Source organism: Gorilla gorilla, chromosome 8 (assembly GCF_029281585.2).
Source record: "Gorilla gorilla gorilla isolate KB3781 chromosome 8, NHGRI_mGorGor1-v2.1_pri, whole genome shotgun sequence".
In the NCBI taxonomy this organism is placed as follows: Eukaryota; Metazoa; Chordata; class Mammalia; order Primates; family Hominidae; genus Gorilla; species Gorilla gorilla.
Genome location: NC_073232.2, coordinates 81,901,166 through 81,922,209, shown reverse-complemented (window position 1 = coordinate 81,922,209; position 21,044 = coordinate 81,901,166). Strand labels below are relative to the sequence as shown.

The following is a 21,044-nucleotide window of genomic DNA, read 5'->3' as shown; positions in this document are numbered from 1 at the left end:
ATTTTATAAAACCTCAGTAGTAAATAACATGATACACGAAACCAGACTAATTTTGAAAACCATAAAACTCTGAATTTATGACTTGAATACCTAAATTGTTTTTATTCGTAGGTATTTTACTGATTTTTACATAGAAAATGTTATTAATATTTAAAAGTCTGTTGTAAGTAAATTTAAATGAAATACATCAATATTGAAAGCTTATTAAATTTGCTATTCCTGATGAGATTTGTACGTCTTCCTGCATGAGTGGATTAAGAGATATTGAGATGACTAAGCTAGAAATTACAAAAATGTTGGCATACTATTCCAGTATATGGGTATGAAAATCAATGAATATTTATATTTAATATGATGCTCTAAGTATATATCCAAGCTGATCAATTCATAACAGTTTTTCTGATGAGATGTCAATTCTACATTCAGCTGAACTCTCATCCGAACTGTGTGGCTTCTCAATGACAGGACATATTAAAGAACATGGTGAATGTTTCTAATGCAATGATATAAATTATTATAATGTGTTGCATTAAAGACACATGGTGTAGCATTCTACGTTCAGCTTTTGCATTTATTTTCTCAGTGTCATGATTTGCTCCTGTGATTCCAGATCAGTTTTCTCCTTATCAGTCAGCATATACATATTGGTATTAACACTCTGAAGATATTGTTGCATTAGGGAAGAAGTGTGTCATTGTAAATGAAGCAGTTCTTAATTTATATGCAATAAAAGTTTTTTAAGCTTATCTTCCTAAAGCATATACACACGCAAAACACACCCAATACACTGTCATAGCATACTGAAATGTAAAAGGGTTGGACATACAGTTGACTGACATCAAAAAGTTAATATTTCTAAAACATCTTTTTCATTGATAAATCATCTTTTTTGAAGACCTGTGTAAGAGAGATTGCTGAGTCAATCAATGAAAGTAATACTACCAAATAAAAAGTAACAAAGAAATGAGAGATGATAGGTAATTACAGTTTTCTGAATGAACAGGAAACCTAGGGCATACTGTGTTTCACAGGAGAATAGGATGTGACTGCTTTGTGAAGAGATAATTCATACAAGTTAGTCAAATTTCTATTTTTCTGCATTCTAATGAAATAACGTTAATTGTCAGACTTTTTAGATTTCAATTCTATTGGAATGACTGTAGAAGTAGTCATTGGAATCAACAAAAAGAATACACGGGCCACAGAGGAAAAACCACAGATTCGTGAATGAAAGTAGATTTGTATATGTTTTTAAAATTTTTAGTAGAGAAATGTGCTCATGAATGTATCTGTGATTAACCTTTTACAGATGAGATACTCCCATCAGAATCCAAACAAAAGGACTATGAAGAAAATTCTTGGGATACTGAGGTACCATGTGTTGTTGATTTTTTTAAATATTAGTATTGCATGATATGAAAACATAAAATCGGATGCTTAGACTTTATTTTCTCACCTCTGCATGTGTCACCCCCAAATTATTTTTGATATTTTTCAGTATATGCTTAATGGAGAATCTATGTGCTAAGTAGATTACCGCTTCACAGTGAAATTCTGGGAATTTGTACGATTAATTTAAGAAGCCAAAGTGGTATAGTGTAAAAACTAGGGCTTAGAATTCACTAGAAATTCACATGGGGTCTGGAGTACGTTTGTCTAAAAGCAAAAGAATGACACTGAGTCCAGCTATGGGCAAATATATGATTCTGTCTTATATCTAGAGGTACAAAAGTTCTAATTGTATTCATAGAGAGACACTTTAAACTGCAATATTGTAAAAGTTGGGACCTGAAAAGTTAATGCCTGGGACTTGAACGTGTTGACATATGTTTATTGTTCAGTATAGATCTGAAGGAACATTTCAGCAGAAAGAAAAGCATGAGGAATAGGAAACCTTGTGGGAGTATAATAACAAGCGTATTGGTTGAGTAGTCTTTTGAAAAATGTAAATTATATTTTCACAAATAGAACTCCTTGAGTCCCCTTATGGCAGTCAAGCTGCAGCAGCATGAGCGTCAAATAATAGTGATGTATTTTAAGGTCGCAACGGCGGAAAGACATAGAAAGTATCTGACCTCTTAGAAACAAGCAGCTGCTGCCTGGTGGTAACAGCAAAGGGTGGAAGTCAATAGGTAGATTTTATCTGATATTTTATTAGACAAAAAGACTTTAACACTTGTTTGCTTTCATTTAGATGTGACGTAACTTTTTTTCTTACTGCATTTACATTCTATTCAAACACTTTTTCTATCACCAAAATTTTTGTCAAAAACATGCTGCTTATTTTAAGCCCCTGTTTACCGAAAGAAAGCAGCTTTTTCAAATTCTGTACATACATTCTATGACAGACTCTAAAAGTTCTCTTCGTGACATGCATGATTTTTAACACTAAACAGTTCTATGATCGTGAATGTTTTAAATGTTTAATGCTGTATGTGTCCTGGCAAGTAGCAAATGTGCTGTATTTTGTTTGAAATGTCTTATTTATTTTTGATGAGGACTAGAACATAAGGTAGATATTTTTAAGAGAGATAGTTTTTGAAATACGCACGAGTGAATTTTTTTGTGAAGGTGATTTGTTTTTCCTGCTCAGTCACCGAGTTAAATGCACGAGTGAATATTTTTAAGAGAGATAGTTTTTGAAATATGCACGAGTGAATTTTTTTGTGAAGGTGATTTGTTTTTCCTGCTCAGTCACCGAGTTAATGGCCACATGAACGTAAAGATGAGCTTGATGTAGAGAGGGTTATGTGAGGTTTTCTATCAAAATGTGTTGGTTTTCTACATGTATCTGCTCTTAAGTCGAATTGTTTGCAAAGGAGGAAATTGTGTTTTTAAAAAAGAATTTAATTAGGAAATTTTGATACTCTTCATTACTAGGATTTATCCATTGAAATTATTTATTGCTATTACTTTTAACAGAGTCTCCGTGAGACTGTTTCACAGAAGGTTGTGTGTTTACCCAAGGCTACACATCAAAAAGAAATAGATAAAATAAATGGAAAATTAGAAGGTAAGAACCGTTTTATATTTAAAAATCATTTGACCAAATATTTCTCTAAACTGATGAGGAAGGATATCCTCTAGTAGCTGAAGAAAATTACCTCCTAAATGCAAACCATGGAAAGAAAGAGAAGTGCAATGGTCATAAGCTATGTGTCTCATCAGGCGTTGGCAACAGACTATATTGAGAGTGCTGAAGAGGAGCTGAATTATTAGTTTAAATTCAAGATATTGCAAGACCTGAGGAAAATGAGAAAATAAGAAAGAAGAAAGTAGTAATAGAGCAAATGAGGACTGGGAAAGACAGAGCGTACAGAGAGTACATGAAGGAACAAGAGGCAGGTTTATGTAATGGAGGATGATAAAGTGAAATGATTGTTTAGGAAAAGATCGGGTATGGTTAGAAATTTGGGAAGAATATAAAGTGACCTTCTACTACCAAAATTTACCAGAGAATTACAGCAAAAATATTCTGACTCTTAATGTCTTTCTCACTGGTGGGAAGCCATTAGGGATGGAAGCACCTGACCATGGAGAGCTGTGTTCTATTTGCAATAGGTGAGAAGAAGCATATCTGCACGGCCACACATGTATATAATTTGTCATATACACTCCGTATAGACCAGAGGTTTTCAAACTTTAGAAAGTCAGCTGAGAACCTTGTTAACAATGCACAGTGAGATTCAGCCGACTAGGGATTCTGCATTTTCAGTAAGTTCTCAGGCGATGCTGATGCTGGTGGTCCTTGGACCTTGCTCTGGGTAGCAAGAGGAGAGGCCTTTCGTGGGAAAAATGTGGAAGAAGAACAATTGGATAGAAGGTCAGGACAGAAAAGGTCAGGAGAAAGCATTATGGTGCTCTTAACTTTGAGGATGTTTTTAGTCAGGGGAGAAGAAGAAAGGGGCAACGCAATAGCAATTATAGATGGAAGATACTACCACTCAACAAAGGAAAAGGAAAGAGTGGGAAAAAATAATTTTAACAGGTGTCGAATGGGAAGAATCAAGAGCACAAGTCTAGTGATTATTTTTGCTAAACAGAGAGATTGTGAGGCAGGAAGCAGGGGACCAGAGAGAAGCCGGCTAGATGATTTTGGATTTTCTATGAAGGAAAATGGAGTGAGCTCACTTCGGAAGCATTTAGAAAAGTTTTACTGCAGAATGTTAGAGTGTGGGTGCTCTGGAGACTACTGGAATCATGAGGATTACTGGAACTGGACTAAACCTCAGTGACTCATTAATATTCTTTATTACTATGAGGCATGAGTATATAGATATATATAGATGTATGTATGTATGTATGTATGTATGTATGTATGTATGTATGTATGTATGTTTTTGACGTTCACAATTTGAATAAGATATAGTTGAATGTAAGAACCTTGGCTTTATTTTTAAGGAAGCAAATTGAGTTGGTAAAATTGCCATTTTATAAAACCTCAGTAGTAAATAACATGATACACGAAACCAGACTAATTTTGAAAACCATAAAACTCTGAATTTATGACTTGAATACCTAAATTGTTTTTATTCGTAGGTATTTTACTGATTTTTACATAGAAAATGTTATTAATATTTAAAAGTCTGTTGTAAGTAAATTTAAATGAAATACATCAATATTGAAAGCTTATTAAATTTGCTATTCCTGATGAGATTTGTACGTCTTCCTGCATGAGTGGATTAAGAGATATTGAGATGACTAAGCTAGAAATTACAAAAATGTTGGCATACTATTCCAGTATATGGGTATGAAAATCAATGAATATTTATATTTAATATGATGCTCTAAGTATATATCCAAGCTGATCAATTCATAACAGTTTTTCTGATGAGATGTCAATTCTACATTCAGCTGAACTCTCATCCGAACTGTGTGGCTTCTCAATGACAGGACATATTAAAGAACATGGTGAATGTTTCTAATGCAATGATATAAATTATTATAATGTGTTGCATTAAAGACACATGGTGTAGCATTCTACGTTCAGCTTTTGCATTTATTTTCTCAGTGTCATGATTTGCTCCTGTGATTCCAGATCAGTTTTCTCCTTATCAGTCAGCATATACATATTGGTATTAACACTCTGAAGATATTGTTGCATTAGGGAAGAAGTGTGTCATTGTAAATGAAGCAGTTCTTAATTTATATGCAATAAAAGTTTTTTAAGCTTGTCTTCCTAAAGCATATACACACGCAAAACACACCCAATACACTGTCATAGCATACTGAAATGTAAAAGGGTTGGACATACAGTTGACTGACATCAAAAAGTTAATATTTCTAAAACATCTTATTCATTGATAAATCATCTTTTTTGAAGACCTGTGTAAGAGAGATTGCTGAGTCAATCAATGAAAGTAATACTACCAAATAAAAAGTAACAAAGCAATGAGAGATGATAGGTAATTACAGTTTTCTGAATGAACAGGAAACCTAGGGCATACTGTGTTTCACAGGAGAATAGGATGTGACTGCTTTGTGAAGAGATAATTCATACAAGTTAGTCAAATTTCTATTTTTCTGCATTCTAATGAAATAACGTTAATTGTCAGACTTTTTAGATTTCAATTCTATTGGAATGACTGTAGAAGTAGTCATTGGAATCAACAAAAAGAATATACGGGCCACAGAGGAAAAACCACAGATTCGTGAATGAAAGTAGATTTGTATATGTTTTTAAAATTTTTAGTAGAGAAATGTGCTCATGAATGTATCTGTGATTAACCTTTTACAGATGAGATACTCCCATCAGAATCCAAACAAAAGGACTATGAAGAAAATTCTTGGGATACTGAGGTACCATGTGTTGTTGATTTTTTTAAATATTAGTATTGCATGATATGAAAACATAAAATCGGATGCTTAGACTTTATTTTCTCACCTCTGCATGTGTCACCCCCAAATTATTTTTGATATTTTTCAGTATATGCTTAATGGAGAATCTATGTGCTAAGTAGATTACCGCTTCACAGTGAAATTCTGGGAATTTGTACGATTAATTTAAGAAGCCAAAGTGGTATAGTGTAAAAACTAGGGCTTAGAATTCACTAGAAATTCACATGGGGTCTGGAGTACGTTTGTCTAAAAGCAAAAGAATGACACTGAGTCCAGCTATGGGCAAATATATGATTCTGTCTTATATCTAGAGGTACAAAAGTTCTAATTGTATTCATAGAGAGACACTTTAAACTGCAATATTGTAAAAGTTGGGACCTGAAAAGTTAATGCCTGGGACTTGAACGTGTTGACATATGTTTATTGTTCAGTATAGATCTGAAGGAACATTTCAGCAGAAAGAAAAGCATGAGGAATAGGAAACCTTGTGGGAGTATAATAACAAGCGTATTGGTTGAGTAGTCTTTTGAAAAATGTAAATTATATTTTCACAAATAGAACTCCTTGAGTCCCCTTATGGCAGTCAAGCTGCAGCAGCATGAGCGTCAAATAATAGTGATGTATTTTAAGGTCGCAACGGCGGAAAGACATAGAAAGTATCTGACCTCTTAGAAACAAGCAGCTGCTGCCTGGTGGTAACAGCAAAGGGTGGAAGTCAATAGGTAGATTTTATCTGATATTTTATTAGACAAAAAGACTTTAACACTTGTTTGCTTTCATTTAGATGTGACGTAACTTTTTTTCTTACTGCATTTACATTCTATTCAAACACTTTTTCTATCACCAAAATTTTTGTCAAAAACATGCTGCTTATTTTAAGCCCCTGTTTACCGAAAGAAAGCAGCTTTTTCAAATTCTGTACATACATTCTATGACAGACTCTAAAAGTTCTCTTCGTGACATGCATGATTTTTAACACTAAACAGTTCTATGATCGTGAATGTTTTAAATGTTTAATGCTGTGTGTGTCCTGGCAAGTAGCAAATGTGCTGTATTTTGTTTGAAATGTCTTATTTATTTTTGATGAGGACTAGAACATAAGGTAGATATTTTTAAGAGAGATAGTTTTTGAAATACGCACGAGTGAATTTTTTTGTGAAGGTGATTTGTTTTTCCTGCTCAGTCACCGAGTTAAATGCACGAGTGAATATTTTTAAGAGAGATAGTTTTTGAAATATGCACGAGTGAATTTTTTTGTGAAGGTGATTTGTTTTTCCTGCTCAGTCACCGAGTTAATGGCCACATGAACGTAAAGATGAGCTTGATGTAGAGAGGGTTATGTGAGGTTTTCTATCAAAATGTGTTGGTTTTCTACATGTATCTGCTCTTAAGTCGAATTGTTTGCAAAGGAGGAAATTGTGTTTTTAAAAAAGAATTTAATTAGGAAATTTTGATACTCTTCATTACTAGGATTTATCCATTGAAATTATTTATTGCTATTACTTTTAACAGAGTCTCCGTGAGACTGTTTCACAGAAGGTTGTGTGTTTACCCAAGGCTACACATCAAAAAGAAATAGATAAAATAAATGGAAAATTAGAAGGTAAGAACCGTTTTATATTTAAAAATCATTTGACCAAATATTTCTCTAAACTGATGAGGAAGGATATCCTCTAGTAGCTGAAGAAAATTACCTCCTAAATGCAAACCATGGAAAGAAAGAGAAGTGCAATGGTCATAAGCTATGTGTCTCATCAGGCGTTGGCAACAGACTATATTGAGAGTGCTGAAGAGGAGCTGAATTATTAGTTTAAATTCAAGATATTGCAAGACCTGAGGAAAATGAGAAAATAAGAAAGAAGAAAGTAGTAATAGAGCAAATGAGGACTGAGAAAGACAGAGCGTACAGAGAGTACATGAAGGAACAAGAAGCAGGTTTATGTAATGGAGGATGATAAAGTGAAATGATTGTTTAGGAAAAGATCGGGTATGGTTAGAAATTTGGGAAGAATATAAAGTGACCTTCTACTACCAAAATTTACCAGAGAATTACAGCAAAAATATTCTGACTCTTAATGTCTTTCTCACTGGTGGGAAGCCATTAGGGATGGAAGCACCTGACCATGGAGAGCTGTGTTCTATTTGCAATAGGTGAGAAGAAGCATATCTGCACGGCCACACATGTATATAATTTGTCATATACACTCCGTATAGACCAGAGGTTTTCAAACTTTAGAAAGTCAGCTGAGAACCTTGTTAACAATGCACAGTGAGATTCAGCCGACTAGGGATTCTGCATTTTCAGTAAGTTCTCAGGCGATGCTGATGCTGGTGGTCCTTGGACCTTGCTCTGGGTAGCAAGAGGAGAGGCCTTTCGTGGGAAAAATGTGGAAGAAGAACAATTGGATAGAAGGTCAGGACAGAAAAGGTCAGGAGAAAGCATTATGGTGCTCTTAACTTTGAGGATGTTTTTAGTCAGGGGAGAAGAAGAAAGGGGCAACGCAATAGCAATTATAGATGGAAGATACTACCACTCAACAAAGGAAAAGGAAAGAGTGGGAAAAAATAATTTTAACAGGTGTCGAATGGGAAGAATCAAGAGCACAAGTCTAGTGATTATTTTTGCTAAACAGAGAGATTGTGAGGCAGGAAGCAGGGGACCAGAGAGAAGCCGGCTAGATGATTTTGGATTTTCTATGAAGGAAAATGGAGTGAGCTCACTTCGGAAGCATTTAGAAAAGTTTTACTGCAGAATGTTAGAGTGTGGGTGCTCTGGAGACTACTGGAATCATGAGGATTACTGGAACTGGACTAAACCTCAGTGACTCATTAATATTCTTTATTACTATGAGGCATGAGTATATAGATATATATAGATGTATGTATGTATGTATGTATGTATGTATGTATGTATGTATGTATGTATGTTTTTGACGTTCACAATTTGAATAAGATATAGTTGAATGTAAGAACCTTGGCTTTATTTTTAAGGAAGCAAATTGAGTTGGTAAAATTGCCATTTTATAAAACCTCAGTAGTAAATAACATGATACACGAAACCAGACTAATTTTGAAAACCATAAAACTCTGAATTTATGACTTGAATACCTAAATTGTTTTTATTCGTAGGTATTTTACTGATTTTTACATAGAAAATGTTATTAATATTTAAAAGTCTGTTGTAAGTAAATTTAAATGAAATACATCAATATTGAAAGCTTATTAAATTTGCTATTCCTGATGAGATTTGTACGTCTTCCTGCATGAGTGGATTAAGAGATATTGAGATGACTAAGCTAGAAATTACAAAAATGTTGGCATACTATTCCAGTATATGGGTATGAAAATCAATGAATATTTATATTTAATATGATGCTCTAAGTATATATCCAAGCTGATCAATTCATAACAGTTTTTCTGATGAGATGTCAATTCTACATTCAGCTGAACTCTCATCCGAACTGTGTGGCTTCTCAATGACAGGACATATTAAAGAACATGGTGAATGTTTCTAATGCAATGATATAAATTATTATAATGTGTTGCATTAAAGACACATGGTGTAGCATTCTACGTTCAGCTTTTGCATTTATTTTCTCAGTGTCATGATTTGCTCCTGTGATTCCAGATCAGTTTTCTCCTTATCAGTCAGCATATACATATTGGTATTAACACTCTGAAGATATTGTTGCATTAGGGAAGAAGTGTGTCATTGTAAATGAAGCAGTTCTTAATTTATATGCAATAAAAGTTTTTTAAGCTTGTCTTCCTAAAGCATATACACACGCAAAACACACCCAATACACTGTCATAGCATACTGAAATGTAAAAGGGTTGGACATACAGTTGACTGACATCAAAAAGTTAATATTTCTAAAACATCTTATTCATTGATAAATCATCTTTTTTGAAGACCTGTGTAAGAGAGATTGCTGAGTCAATCAATGAAAGTAATACTACCAAATAAAAAGTAACAAAGAAATGAGAGATGATAGGTAATTACAGTTTTCTGAATGAACAGGAAACCTAGGGCATACTGTGTTTCACAGGAGAATAGGATGTGACTGCTTTGTGAAGAGATAATTCATACAAGTTAGTCAAATTTCTATTTTTCTGCATTCTAATGAAATAACGTTAATTGTCAGACTTTTTAGATTTCAATTCTATTGGAATGACTGTAGAAGTAGTCATTGGAATCAACAAAAAGAATATACGGGCCACAGAGGAAAAACCACAGATTCGTGAATGAAAGTAGATTTGTATATGTTTTTAAAATTTTTAGTAGAGAAATGTGCTCATGAATGTATCTGTGATTAACCTTTTACAGATGAGATACTCCCATCAGAATCCAAACAAAAGGACTATGAAGAAAATTCTTGGGATACTGAGGTACCATGTGTTGTTGATTTTTTTAAATATTAGTATTGCATGATATGAAAACATAAAATCGGATGCTTAGACTTTATTTTCTCACCTCTGCATGTGTCACCCCCAAATTATTTTTGATATTTTTCAGTATATGCTTAATGGAGAATCTATGTGCTAAGTAGATTACCGCTTCACAGTGAAATTCTGGGAATTTGTACGATTAATTTAAGAAGCCAAAGTGGTATAGTGTAAAAACTAGGGCTTAGAATTCACTAGAAATTCACATGGGGTCTGGAGTACGTTTGTCTAAAAGCAAAAGAATGACACTGAGTCCAGCTATGGGCAAATATATGATTCTGTCTTATATCTAGAGGTACAAAAGTTCTAATTGTATTCATAGAGAGACACTTTAAACTGCAATATTGTAAAAGTTGGGACCTGAAAAGTTAATGCCTGGGACTTGAACGTGTTGACATATGTTTATTGTTCAGTATAGATCTGAAGGAACATTTCAGCAGAAAGAAAAGCATGAGGAATAGGAAACCTTGTGGGAGTATAATAACAAGCGTATTGGTTGAGTAGTCTTTTGAAAAATGTAAATTATATTTTCACAAATAGAACTCCTTGAGTCCCCTTATGGCAGTCAAGCTGCAGCAGCATGAGCGTCAAATAATAGTGATGTATTTTAAGGTCGCAACGGCGGAAAGACATAGAAAGTATCTGACCTCTTAGAAACAAGCAGCTGCTGCCTGGTGGTAACAGCAAAGGGTGGAAGTCAATAGGTAGATTTTATCTGATATTTTATTAGACAAAAAGACTTTAACACTTGTTTGCTTTCATTTAGATGTGACGTAACTTTTTTTCTTACTGCATTTACATTCTATTCAAACACTTTTTCTATCACCAAAATTTTTGTCAAAAACATGCTGCTTATTTTAAGCCCCTGTTTACCGAAAGAAAGCAGCTTTTTCAAATTCTGTACATACATTCTATGACAGACTCTAAAAGTTCTCTTCGTGACATGCATGATTTTTAACACTAAACAGTTCTATGATCGTGAATGTTTTAAATGTTTAATGCTGTGTGTGTCCTGGCAAGTAGCAAATGTGCTGTATTTTGTTTGAAATGTCTTATTTATTTTTGATGAGGACTAGAACATAAGGTAGATATTTTTAAGAGAGATAGTTTTTGAAATACGCACGAGTGAATTTTTTTGTGAAGGTGATTTGTTTTTCCTGCTCAGTCACCGAGTTAAATGCACGAGTGAATATTTTTAAGAGAGATAGTTTTTGAAATATGCACGAGTGAATTTTTTTGTGAAGGTGATTTGTTTTTCCTGCTCAGTCACCGAGTTAATGGCCACATGAACGTAAAGATGAGCTTGATGTAGAGAGGGTTATGTGAGGTTTTCTATCAAAATGTGTTGGTTTTCTACATGTATCTGCTCTTAAGTCGAATTGTTTGCAAAGGAGGAAATTGTGTTTTTAAAAAAGAATTTAATTAGGAAATTTTGATACTCTTCATTACTAGGATTTATCCATTGAAATTATTTATTGCTATTACTTTTAACAGAGTCTCCGTGAGACTGTTTCACAGAAGGTTGTGTGTTTACCCAAGGCTACACATCAAAAAGAAATAGATAAAATAAATGGAAAATTAGAAGGTAAGAACCGTTTTATATTTAAAAATCATTTGACCAAATATTTCTCTAAACTGATGAGGAAGGATATCCTCTAGTAGCTGAAGAAAATTACCTCCTAAATGCAAACCATGGAAAGAAAGAGAAGTGCAATGGTCATAAGCTATGTGTCTCATCAGGCGTTGGCAACAGACTATATTGAGAGTGCTGAAGAGGAGCTGAATTATTAGTTTAAATTCAAGATATTGCAAGACCTGAGGAAAATGAGAAAATAAGAAAGAAGAAAGTAGTAATAGAGCAAATGAGGACTGAGAAAGACAGAGCGTACAGAGAGTACATGAAGGAACAAGAAGCAGGTTTATGTAATGGAGGATGATAAAGTGAAATGATTGTTTAGGAAAAGATCGGGTATGGTTAGAAATTTGGGAAGAATATAAAGTGACCTTCTAGTACCAAAATTTACCAGAGAATTACAGCAAAAATATTCTGACTCTTAATGTCTTTCTCACTGGTGGGAAGCCATTAGGGATGGAAGCACCTGACCATGGAGAGCTGTGTTCTATTTGCCATAGGTGAGAATAAGCATATCTGCACGGCCACACATGTATATAATTTGTCATATACACTCCGTATAGACCAGAGGTTTTCAAACTTTAGAAAGTCAGCTGAGAACCTTGTTAACAATGCACAGTGAGATTCAGCCGACTAGGGATTCTGCATTTTCAGTAAGTTCTCAGGCGATGCTGATGCTGGTGGTCCTTGGACCTTGCTCTGGGTAGCAAGAGGAGTGGCCTTTCGTGGGAAAAATGTGGAAGAAGAACAATTGGATAGAAGGTCAGGACAGAAAAGGTCAGGAGAAAGCATTATGGTGCTCTTAACTTTGAGGATGTTTTTAGTCAGGGGAGAAGAAGAAAGGGGCAACGCAATAGCAATTATAGATGGAAGATACTACCACTCAACAAAGGAAAAGGAAAGAGTGGGAAAAAATAATTTTAACAGGTGTCGAATGGGAAGAATCAAGAGCACAAGTCTAGTGATTATTTTTGCTAAACAGAGAGATTGTGAGGCAGGAAGCAGGGGACCAGAGAGAAGCCGGCTAGATGATTTTGGATTTTCTATGAAGGAAAATGGAGTGAGCTCACTTCGGAAGCATTTAGAAAAGTTTTACTGCAGAATGTTAGAGTGTGGGTGCTCTGGAGACTACTGGAATCATGAGGATTACTGGAACTGGACTAAACCTCAGTGACTCATTAATATTCTTTATTACTATGAGGCATGAGTATATAGATATATATAGATGTATGTATGTATGTATGTATGTATGTATGTATGTATGTATGTTTTTGACGTTCACAATTTGAATAAGATATAGTTGAATGTAAGAACCTTGGCTTTATTTTTAAGGAAGCAAATTGAGTTGGTAAAATTGCCATTTTATAAAACCTCAGTAGTAAATAACATGATACACGAAACCAGACTAATTTTGAAAACCATAAAACTCTGAATTTATGACTTGAATACCTAAATTGTTTTTATTCGTAGGTATTTTACTGATTTTTACATAGAAAATGTTATTAATATTTAAAAGTCTGTTGTAAGTAAATTTAAATGAAATACATCAATATTGAAAGCTTATTAAATTTGCTATTCCTGATGAGATTTGTACGTCTTCCTGCATGAGTGGATTAAGAGATATTGAGATGACTAAGCTAGAAATTACAAAAATGTTGGCATACTATTCCAGTATATGGGTATGAAAATCAATGAATATTTATATTTAATATGATGCTCTAAGTATATATCCAAGCTGATCAATTCATAACAGTTTTTCTGATGAGATGTCAATTCTACATTCAGCTGAACTCTCATCCGAACTGTGTGGCTTCTCAATGACAGGACATATTAAAGAACATGGTGAATGTTTCTAATGCAATGATATAAATTATTATAATGTGTTGCATTAAAGACACATGGTGTAGCATCCTACGTCCAGCTTTTGCATTTATTTTCTCAGTGTCATGATTTGCTCCTGTGATTCCAGATCAGTTTTCTCCTTATCAGTCAGCATATACATATTGGTATTAACACTCTGAATATATTGTTGCATTAGGGAAGAAGTGTGTCATTGTAAATGAAGCAGTTCTTAATTTATATGCAATAAAAGTTTTTTAAGCTTATCTTCCTAAAGCATATACACACGCAAAACACACCCAATACACTGTCATAGCATACTGAAATGTAAAAGGGTTGGACATACAGTTGACTGACATCAAAAAGTTAATATTTCTAAAACATCTTATTCATTGATAAATCATCTTTTTTGAAGACCTGTGTAAGAGAGATTGCTGAGTCAATCAATGAAAGTAATACTACCAAATAAAAAGTAACAAAGAAATGAGAGATGATAGGTAATTACAGTTTTCTGAATGAACAGGAAACCTAGGGCATACTGTGTTTCACAGGAGAATAGGATGTGACTGCTTTGTGAAGAGATAATTCATACAAGTTAGTCAAATTTCTATTTTTCTGCATTCTAATGAAATAACGTTAATTGTCAGACTTTTTAGATTTCAATTCTATTGGAATGACTGTAGAAGTAGTCATTGGAATCAACAAAAAGAATATACGGGCCACAGAGGAAAAACCACAGATTCATGAATGAAAGTAGATTTGTATATGTTTTTAAAATTTTTAGTAGAGAAATGTGCTCATGAATGTATCTGTGATTAACCTTTTACAGATGAGATACTCCCATCAGAATCCAAACAAAAGGACTATGAAGAAAATTCTTGGGATACTGAGGTACCATGTGTTGTTGATTTTTTTAAATATTAGTATTGCATGATATGAAAACTTAAAATCGGATGCTTAGACTTTATTTTCTCACCTCTGCATGTGTCACCCCCAAATTATTTTTGATATTTTTCAGTATATGCTTAATGGAGAATCTATGTGCTAAGTAGATTACCGCTTCACAGTGAAATTCTGGGAATTTGTACGATTAATTTAAGAAGCCAAAGTGGTATAGTGTAAAAACTAGGGCTTAGAATTCACTAGAAATTCACATGGGGTCTGGAGTACGTTTGTCTAAAAGCAAAAGAATGACACTGAGTCCAGCTATGGGCAAATATATGATTCTGTCTTATATCTAGAGGTACAAAAGTTCTAATTGTATTCATAGAGAGACACTTTAAACTGCAATATTGTAAAAGTTGGGACCTGAAAAGTTAATGCCTGGGACTTGAACGTGTTGACATATGTTTATTGTTCAGTATAGATCTGAAGGAACATTTCAGCAGAAAGAAAAGCATGAGGAATAGGAAACCTTGTGGGAGTATAATAACAAGCGTATTGGTTGAGTAGTCTTTTGAAAAATGTAAATTATATTTTCACAAATAGAACTCCTTGAGTCCCCTTATGGCAGTCAAGCTGCAGCAGCATGAGCGTCAAATAATAGTGATGTATTTTAAGGTCGCAACGGCGGAAAGACATAGAAAGTATCTGACCTCTTAGAAACAAGCAGCTGCTGCCTGGTGGTAACAGCAAAGGGTGGAAGTCAATAGGTAGATTTTATCTGATATTTTATTAGACAAAAAGACTTTAACACTTGTTTGCTTTCATTTAGATGTGACGTAACTTTTTTTCTTACTGCATTTACATTCTATTCAAACACTTTTTCTATCACCAAAATTTTTGTCAAAAGCATGCTGCTTATTTTAAGCCCCTGTTTACCGAAAGAAAGCAGCTTTTTCAAATTCTGTACATACATTCTATGACAGACTCTAAAAGTTCTCTTCGTGACATGCATGATTTTTAACACTAAACAGTTCTATGATCGTGAATGTTTTAAATGTTTAATGCTGTATGTGTCCTGGCAAGTAGCAAATGTGCTGTATTTTGTTTGAAATGTCTTATTTATTTTTGATGAGGACTAGAACATAAGGTAGATATTTTTAAGAGAGATAGTTTTTGAAATACGCACGAGTGAATTTTTTTGTGAAGGTGATTTGTTTTTCCTGCTCAGTCACCGAGTTAAATGCACGAGTGAATATTTTTAAGAGAGATAGTTTTTGAAATATGCACGAGTGAATTTTTTTGTGAAGGTGATTTGTTTTTCCTGCTCAGTCACCGAGTTAATGGCCACATGAACGTAAAGATGAGCTTGATGTAGAGAGGGTTATGTGAGGTTTTCTATCAAAATGTGTTGGTTTTCTACATGTATCTGCTCTTAAGTCGAATTGTTTGCAAAGGAGGAAATTGTGTTTTTAAAAAAGAATTTAATTAGGAAATTTTGATACTCTTCATTACTAGGATTTATCCATTGAAATTATTTATTGCTATTACTTTTAACAGAGTCTCCGTGAGACTGTTTCACAGAAGGTTGTGTGTTTACCCAAGGCTACACATCAAAAAGAAATAGATAAAATAAATGGAAAATTAGAAGGTAAGAACCGTTTTATATTTAAAAATCATTTGACCAAATATTTCTCTAAACTGATGAGGAAGGATATCCTCTAGTAGCTGAAGAAAATTACCTCCTAAATGCAAACCATGGAAAGAAAGAGAAGTGCAATGGTCATAAGCTATGTGTCTCATCAGGCGTTGGCAACAGACTATATTGAGAGTGCTGAAGAGGAGCTGAATTATTAGTTTAAATTCAAGATATTGCAAGACCTGAGGAAAATGAGAAAATAAGAAAGAAGAAAGTAGTAATAGAGCAAATGAGGACTGAGAAAGACAGAGCGTACAGAGAGTACATGAAGGAACAAGAGGCAGGTTTATGTAATGGAGGATGATAAAATGAAATGATTGTTTAGGAAAAGATCGGGTATGGTTAGAAATTTGGGAAGAATATAAAGTGACCTTCTAGTACCAAAATTTACCAGAGAATTACAGCAAAAATATTCTGACTCTTAATGTCTTTCTCACTGGTGGGAAGCCATTAGGGATGGAAGCACCTGACCATGGAGAGCTGTGTTCTATTTGCCATAGGTGAGAATAAGCATATCTGCACGGCCACACATGTATATAATTTGTCATATACACTCCGTATAGACCAGAGGTTTTCAAACTTTAGAAAGTCAGCTGAGAACCTTGTTAACAATGCACAGTGAGATTCAGCCGACTAGGGATTCTGCATTTTCAGTAAGTTCTCAGGCGATGCTGATGCTGGTGGTCCTTGGACCTTGCTCTGGGTAGCAAGAGGAGAGGCCTTTCGTGGGAAAAATGTGGAAGAAGAACAATTGGATAGAAGGTCAGGACAGAAAAGGTCAGGAGAAAGCATTATGGTGCTCTTAACTTTGAGGATGTTTTTAGTCAGGGGAGAAGAAGAAAGGGGCAACGCAATAGCAATTATAGATGGAAGATACTACCACTCAACAAAGGAAAAGGAAAGAGTGGGAAAAAATAATTTTAACAGGTGTCGAATGGGAAGAATCAAGAGCACAAGTCTAGTGATTATTTTTGCTAAACAGAGAGATTGTGAGGCAGGAAGCAGGGGACCAGAGAGAAGCCGGCTAGATGATTTTGGATTTTCTATGAAGGAAAATGGAGTGAGCTCACTTCGGAAGCATTTAGAAAAGTTTTACTGCAGAATGTTAGAGTGTGGGTGCTCTGGAGACTACTGGAATCATGAGGATTACTGGAACTGGACTAAACCTCAGTGACTCATTAATATTCTTTATTACTATGAGGCATGAGTATATAGATATATATAGATGTATGTATGTATGTATGTATGTATGTATGTATGTATGTTTTTGATGTTCACAATTTGAATAAGATATAGTTGAATGTAAGAACCTTGGCTTTATTTTTAAGGAAGCAAATTGAGTTGGTAAAATTGCCATTTTATAAAACCTCAGTAGTAAATAACATGATACACGAAACCAGACTAATTTTGAAAACCATAAAACTCTGAATTTATGACTTGAATACCTAAATTGTTTTTATTCGTAGGTATTTTACTGATTTTTACATAGAAAATGTTATTAATATTTAAAAGTCTGTTGTAAGTAAATTTAAATGAAATACATCAATATTGAAAGCTTATTAAATTTGCTATTCCTGATGAGATTTGTACGTCTTCCTGCATGAGTGGATTAAGAGATATTGAGATGACTAAGCTAGAAATTACAAAAATGTTGGCATACTATTCCAGTATATGGGTATGAAAATCAATGAATATTTATATTTAATATGATGCTCTAAGTATATATCCAAGCTGATCAATTCATAACAGTTTTTCTGATGAGATGTCAATTCTACATTCAGCTGAACTCTCATCCGAACTGTGTGGCTTCTCAATGACAGGACATATTAAAGAACATGGTGAATGTTTCTAATGCAATGATATAAATTATTATAATGTGTTGCATTAAAGACACATGGTGTAGCATTCTACGTTCAGCTTTTGCATTTATTTTCTCAGTGTCATGATTTGCTCCTGTGATTCCAGATCAGTTTTCTCCTTATCAGTCAGCATATACATATTGGTATTAACACTCTGAAGATATTGTTGCATTAGGGAAGAAGTGTGTCATTGTAAATGAAGCAGTTCTTAATTTATATGCAATAAAAGTTTTTTAAGCTTATCTTCCTAAAGCATATACACACGCAAAACACACCCAATACACTGTCATAGCATACTGAAATGTAAAAGGGTTGGACATACAGTTGACTGACATCAAAAAGTTAATATTTCTAAAACATCTTATTCATTGATAAATCATCTTTTTTGAAGACCTGTGTAAGAGAGATTGCTGAGTCAATCAATGAAAGTAATACTACCAAATAAAAAGTAACAAAGAAATGAGAGATGATAGGTAATTACAGTTTTCTGAATGAACAGGAAACCTAGGGCATACTGTGTTTCACAGGAGAATAGGATGTGACTGCTTTGTGAAGAGATAATTCATACAAGTTAGTCAAATTTCTATTTTTCTGCATTCTAATGAAATAACGTTAATTGTCAGACTTTTTAGATTTCAATTCTATTGGAATGACTGTAGAAGTAGTCATTGGAATCAACAAAAAGAATATACGGGCCACAGAGGAAAAACCACAGATTCGTGAATGAAAGTAGATTTGTATATGTTTTTAAAATTTTTAGTAGAGAAATGTGCTCATGAATGTATCTGTGATTAACCTTTTACAGATGAGATACTCCCATCAGAATCCAAACAAAAGGACTATGAAGAAAATTCTTGGGATACTGAGGTACCATGTGTTGTTGATTTTTTTAAATATTAGTATTGCATGATATGAAAACATAAAATCGGATGCTTAGACTTTATTTTCTCACCTCTGCATGTGTCACCCCCAAATTATTTTTGATATTTTTCAGTATATGCTTAATGGAGAATCTATGTGCTAAGTAGATTACCGCTTCACAGTGAAATTCTGGGAATTTGTACGATTAATTTAAGAAGCCAAAGTGGTATAGTGTAAAAACTAGGGCTTAGAATTCACTAGAAATTCACATGGGGTCTGGAGTACGTTTGTCTAAAAGCAAAAGAATGACACTGAGTCCAGCTATGGGCAAATATATGATTCTGTCTTATATCTAGAGGTACAAAAGTTCTAATTGTATTCATAGAGAGACACTTTAAACTGCAATATTGTAAAAGTTGGGACCTGAAAAGTTAATGCCTGGGACTTGAACGTGTTGACATATGTTTATTGTTCAGTATAGATCTGAAGGAACATTTCAGCAGAAAGAAAAGCATGAGGAATAGGAAACCTTGTGGGAGTATAATAACAAGCGTATTGGTTGAGTAGTCTTTTGAAAAATGTAAATTATATTTTCACAAATAGAACTCCTTGAGTCCCCTTATGGCAGTCAAGCTGCAGCAGCATGAGCGTCAAATAATAGTGATGTATTTTAAGGTCGCAACGGCGGAAAGACATAGAAAGTATCTGACCTCTTAGAAACAAGCAGCTGCTGCCTGGTGGTAACAGCAAAGGGTGGAAGTCAATAGGTAGATTTTATCTGATATTTTATTAGACAAAAAGACTTTAACACTTGTTTGCTTTCATTTAGATGTGACGTAACTTTTTTTCTTACTGCATTTACATTCTATTCAAACACTTTTTCTATCACCAAAATTTTTGTCAAAAACATGCTGCTTATTTTAAGCCCCTGTTTACCGAAAGAAAGCAGCTTTTTCAAATTCTGTACATACATTCTATGACAGACTCTAAAAGTTCTCTTCGTGACATGCATGATTTTTAACACTAAACAGTTCTATGATCGTGAATGTTTTAAATGTTTAATGCTGTATGTGTCCTGGCAAGTAGCAAATGTGCTGTATTTTGTTTGAAATGTCTTATTTATTTTTGATGAGGACTAGAACATAAGGTAGATATTTTTAAGAGAGATAGTTTTTGAAATACGCACGAGTGAATTTTTTTGTGAAGGTGATTTGTTTTTCCTGCTCAGTCACCGAGTTAAATGCACGAGTGAATATTTTTAAGAGAGATAGTTTTTGAAATATGCACGAGTGAATTTTTTTGTGAAGGTGATTTGTTTTTCCTGCTCAGTCACCGAGTTAATGGCCACATGAACGTAAAGATGAGCTTGATGTAGAGAGGGTTATGTGAGGTTTTCTATCAAAATGTGTTGGTTTTCTACATGTATCTGCTCTTAAGTCGAATTGTTTGCAAAGGAGGAAATTGTGTTTTTAAAAAAGAATTTAATTAGGAAATTTTGATACTCTTCATTACTAGGATTTATCCATTGAAATTATTTATTGCTATTACTTTTAACAGAGTCTCCGTGAGACTGTTTCACAGAAGGTTGTGTGTTTACCCAAGGCTACACATCAAAAAGAAATAGATAAAATAAATGGAAAATTAGAAGGTAAGAACCGTTTTATATTTAAAAATCATTTGACCAAATATTTCTCTAAACTGATGAGGAAGGATATCCTCTAGTAGCTGAAGAAAATTACCTCCTAAATGCAAACCATGGAAAGAAAGAGAAGTGCAATGGTCATAAGCTATGTGTCTCATCAGGCGTTGGCAACAGACTATATTGAGAGTGCTGAAGAGGAGCTGAATTATTAGTTTAAATTCAAGATATTGCAAGACCTGAGGAAAATGAGAAAATAAGAAAGAAGAAAGTAGTAATAGAGCAAATGAGGACTGAGAAAGACAGAGCGTACAGAGAGTACATGAAGGAACAAGAGGCAGGTTTATG

At 34.0% G+C, this 21,044-nt stretch overlaps 1 protein-coding gene across 1 annotated transcript in view; it reads left to right on the top strand.

Moving 5' to 3' along the window:
• The window catches only part of ANKRD30A (ankyrin repeat domain 30A), a 147,350-nt gene that overhangs the window by 77,862 nt on the left and 48,444 nt on the right, over positions 1-21,044 (top strand). Inside the window, exons 36-45 of the mRNA XM_063709690.1 lie at positions 1,310-1,371; positions 2,923-3,013; positions 5,738-5,799; positions 7,351-7,441; positions 10,166-10,227; positions 11,779-11,869; positions 14,586-14,647; positions 16,199-16,289; positions 19,002-19,063; positions 20,615-20,705. Coding sequence (XP_063565760.1) covers positions 1,310-1,371; positions 2,923-3,013; positions 5,738-5,799; positions 7,351-7,441; positions 10,166-10,227; positions 11,779-11,869; positions 14,586-14,647; positions 16,199-16,289; positions 19,002-19,063; positions 20,615-20,705 — 765 coding nt within the window. The remainder of the gene's footprint in view (positions 1-1,309; positions 1,372-2,922; positions 3,014-5,737; positions 5,800-7,350; positions 7,442-10,165; positions 10,228-11,778; positions 11,870-14,585; positions 14,648-16,198; positions 16,290-19,001; positions 19,064-20,614; positions 20,706-21,044) is intronic.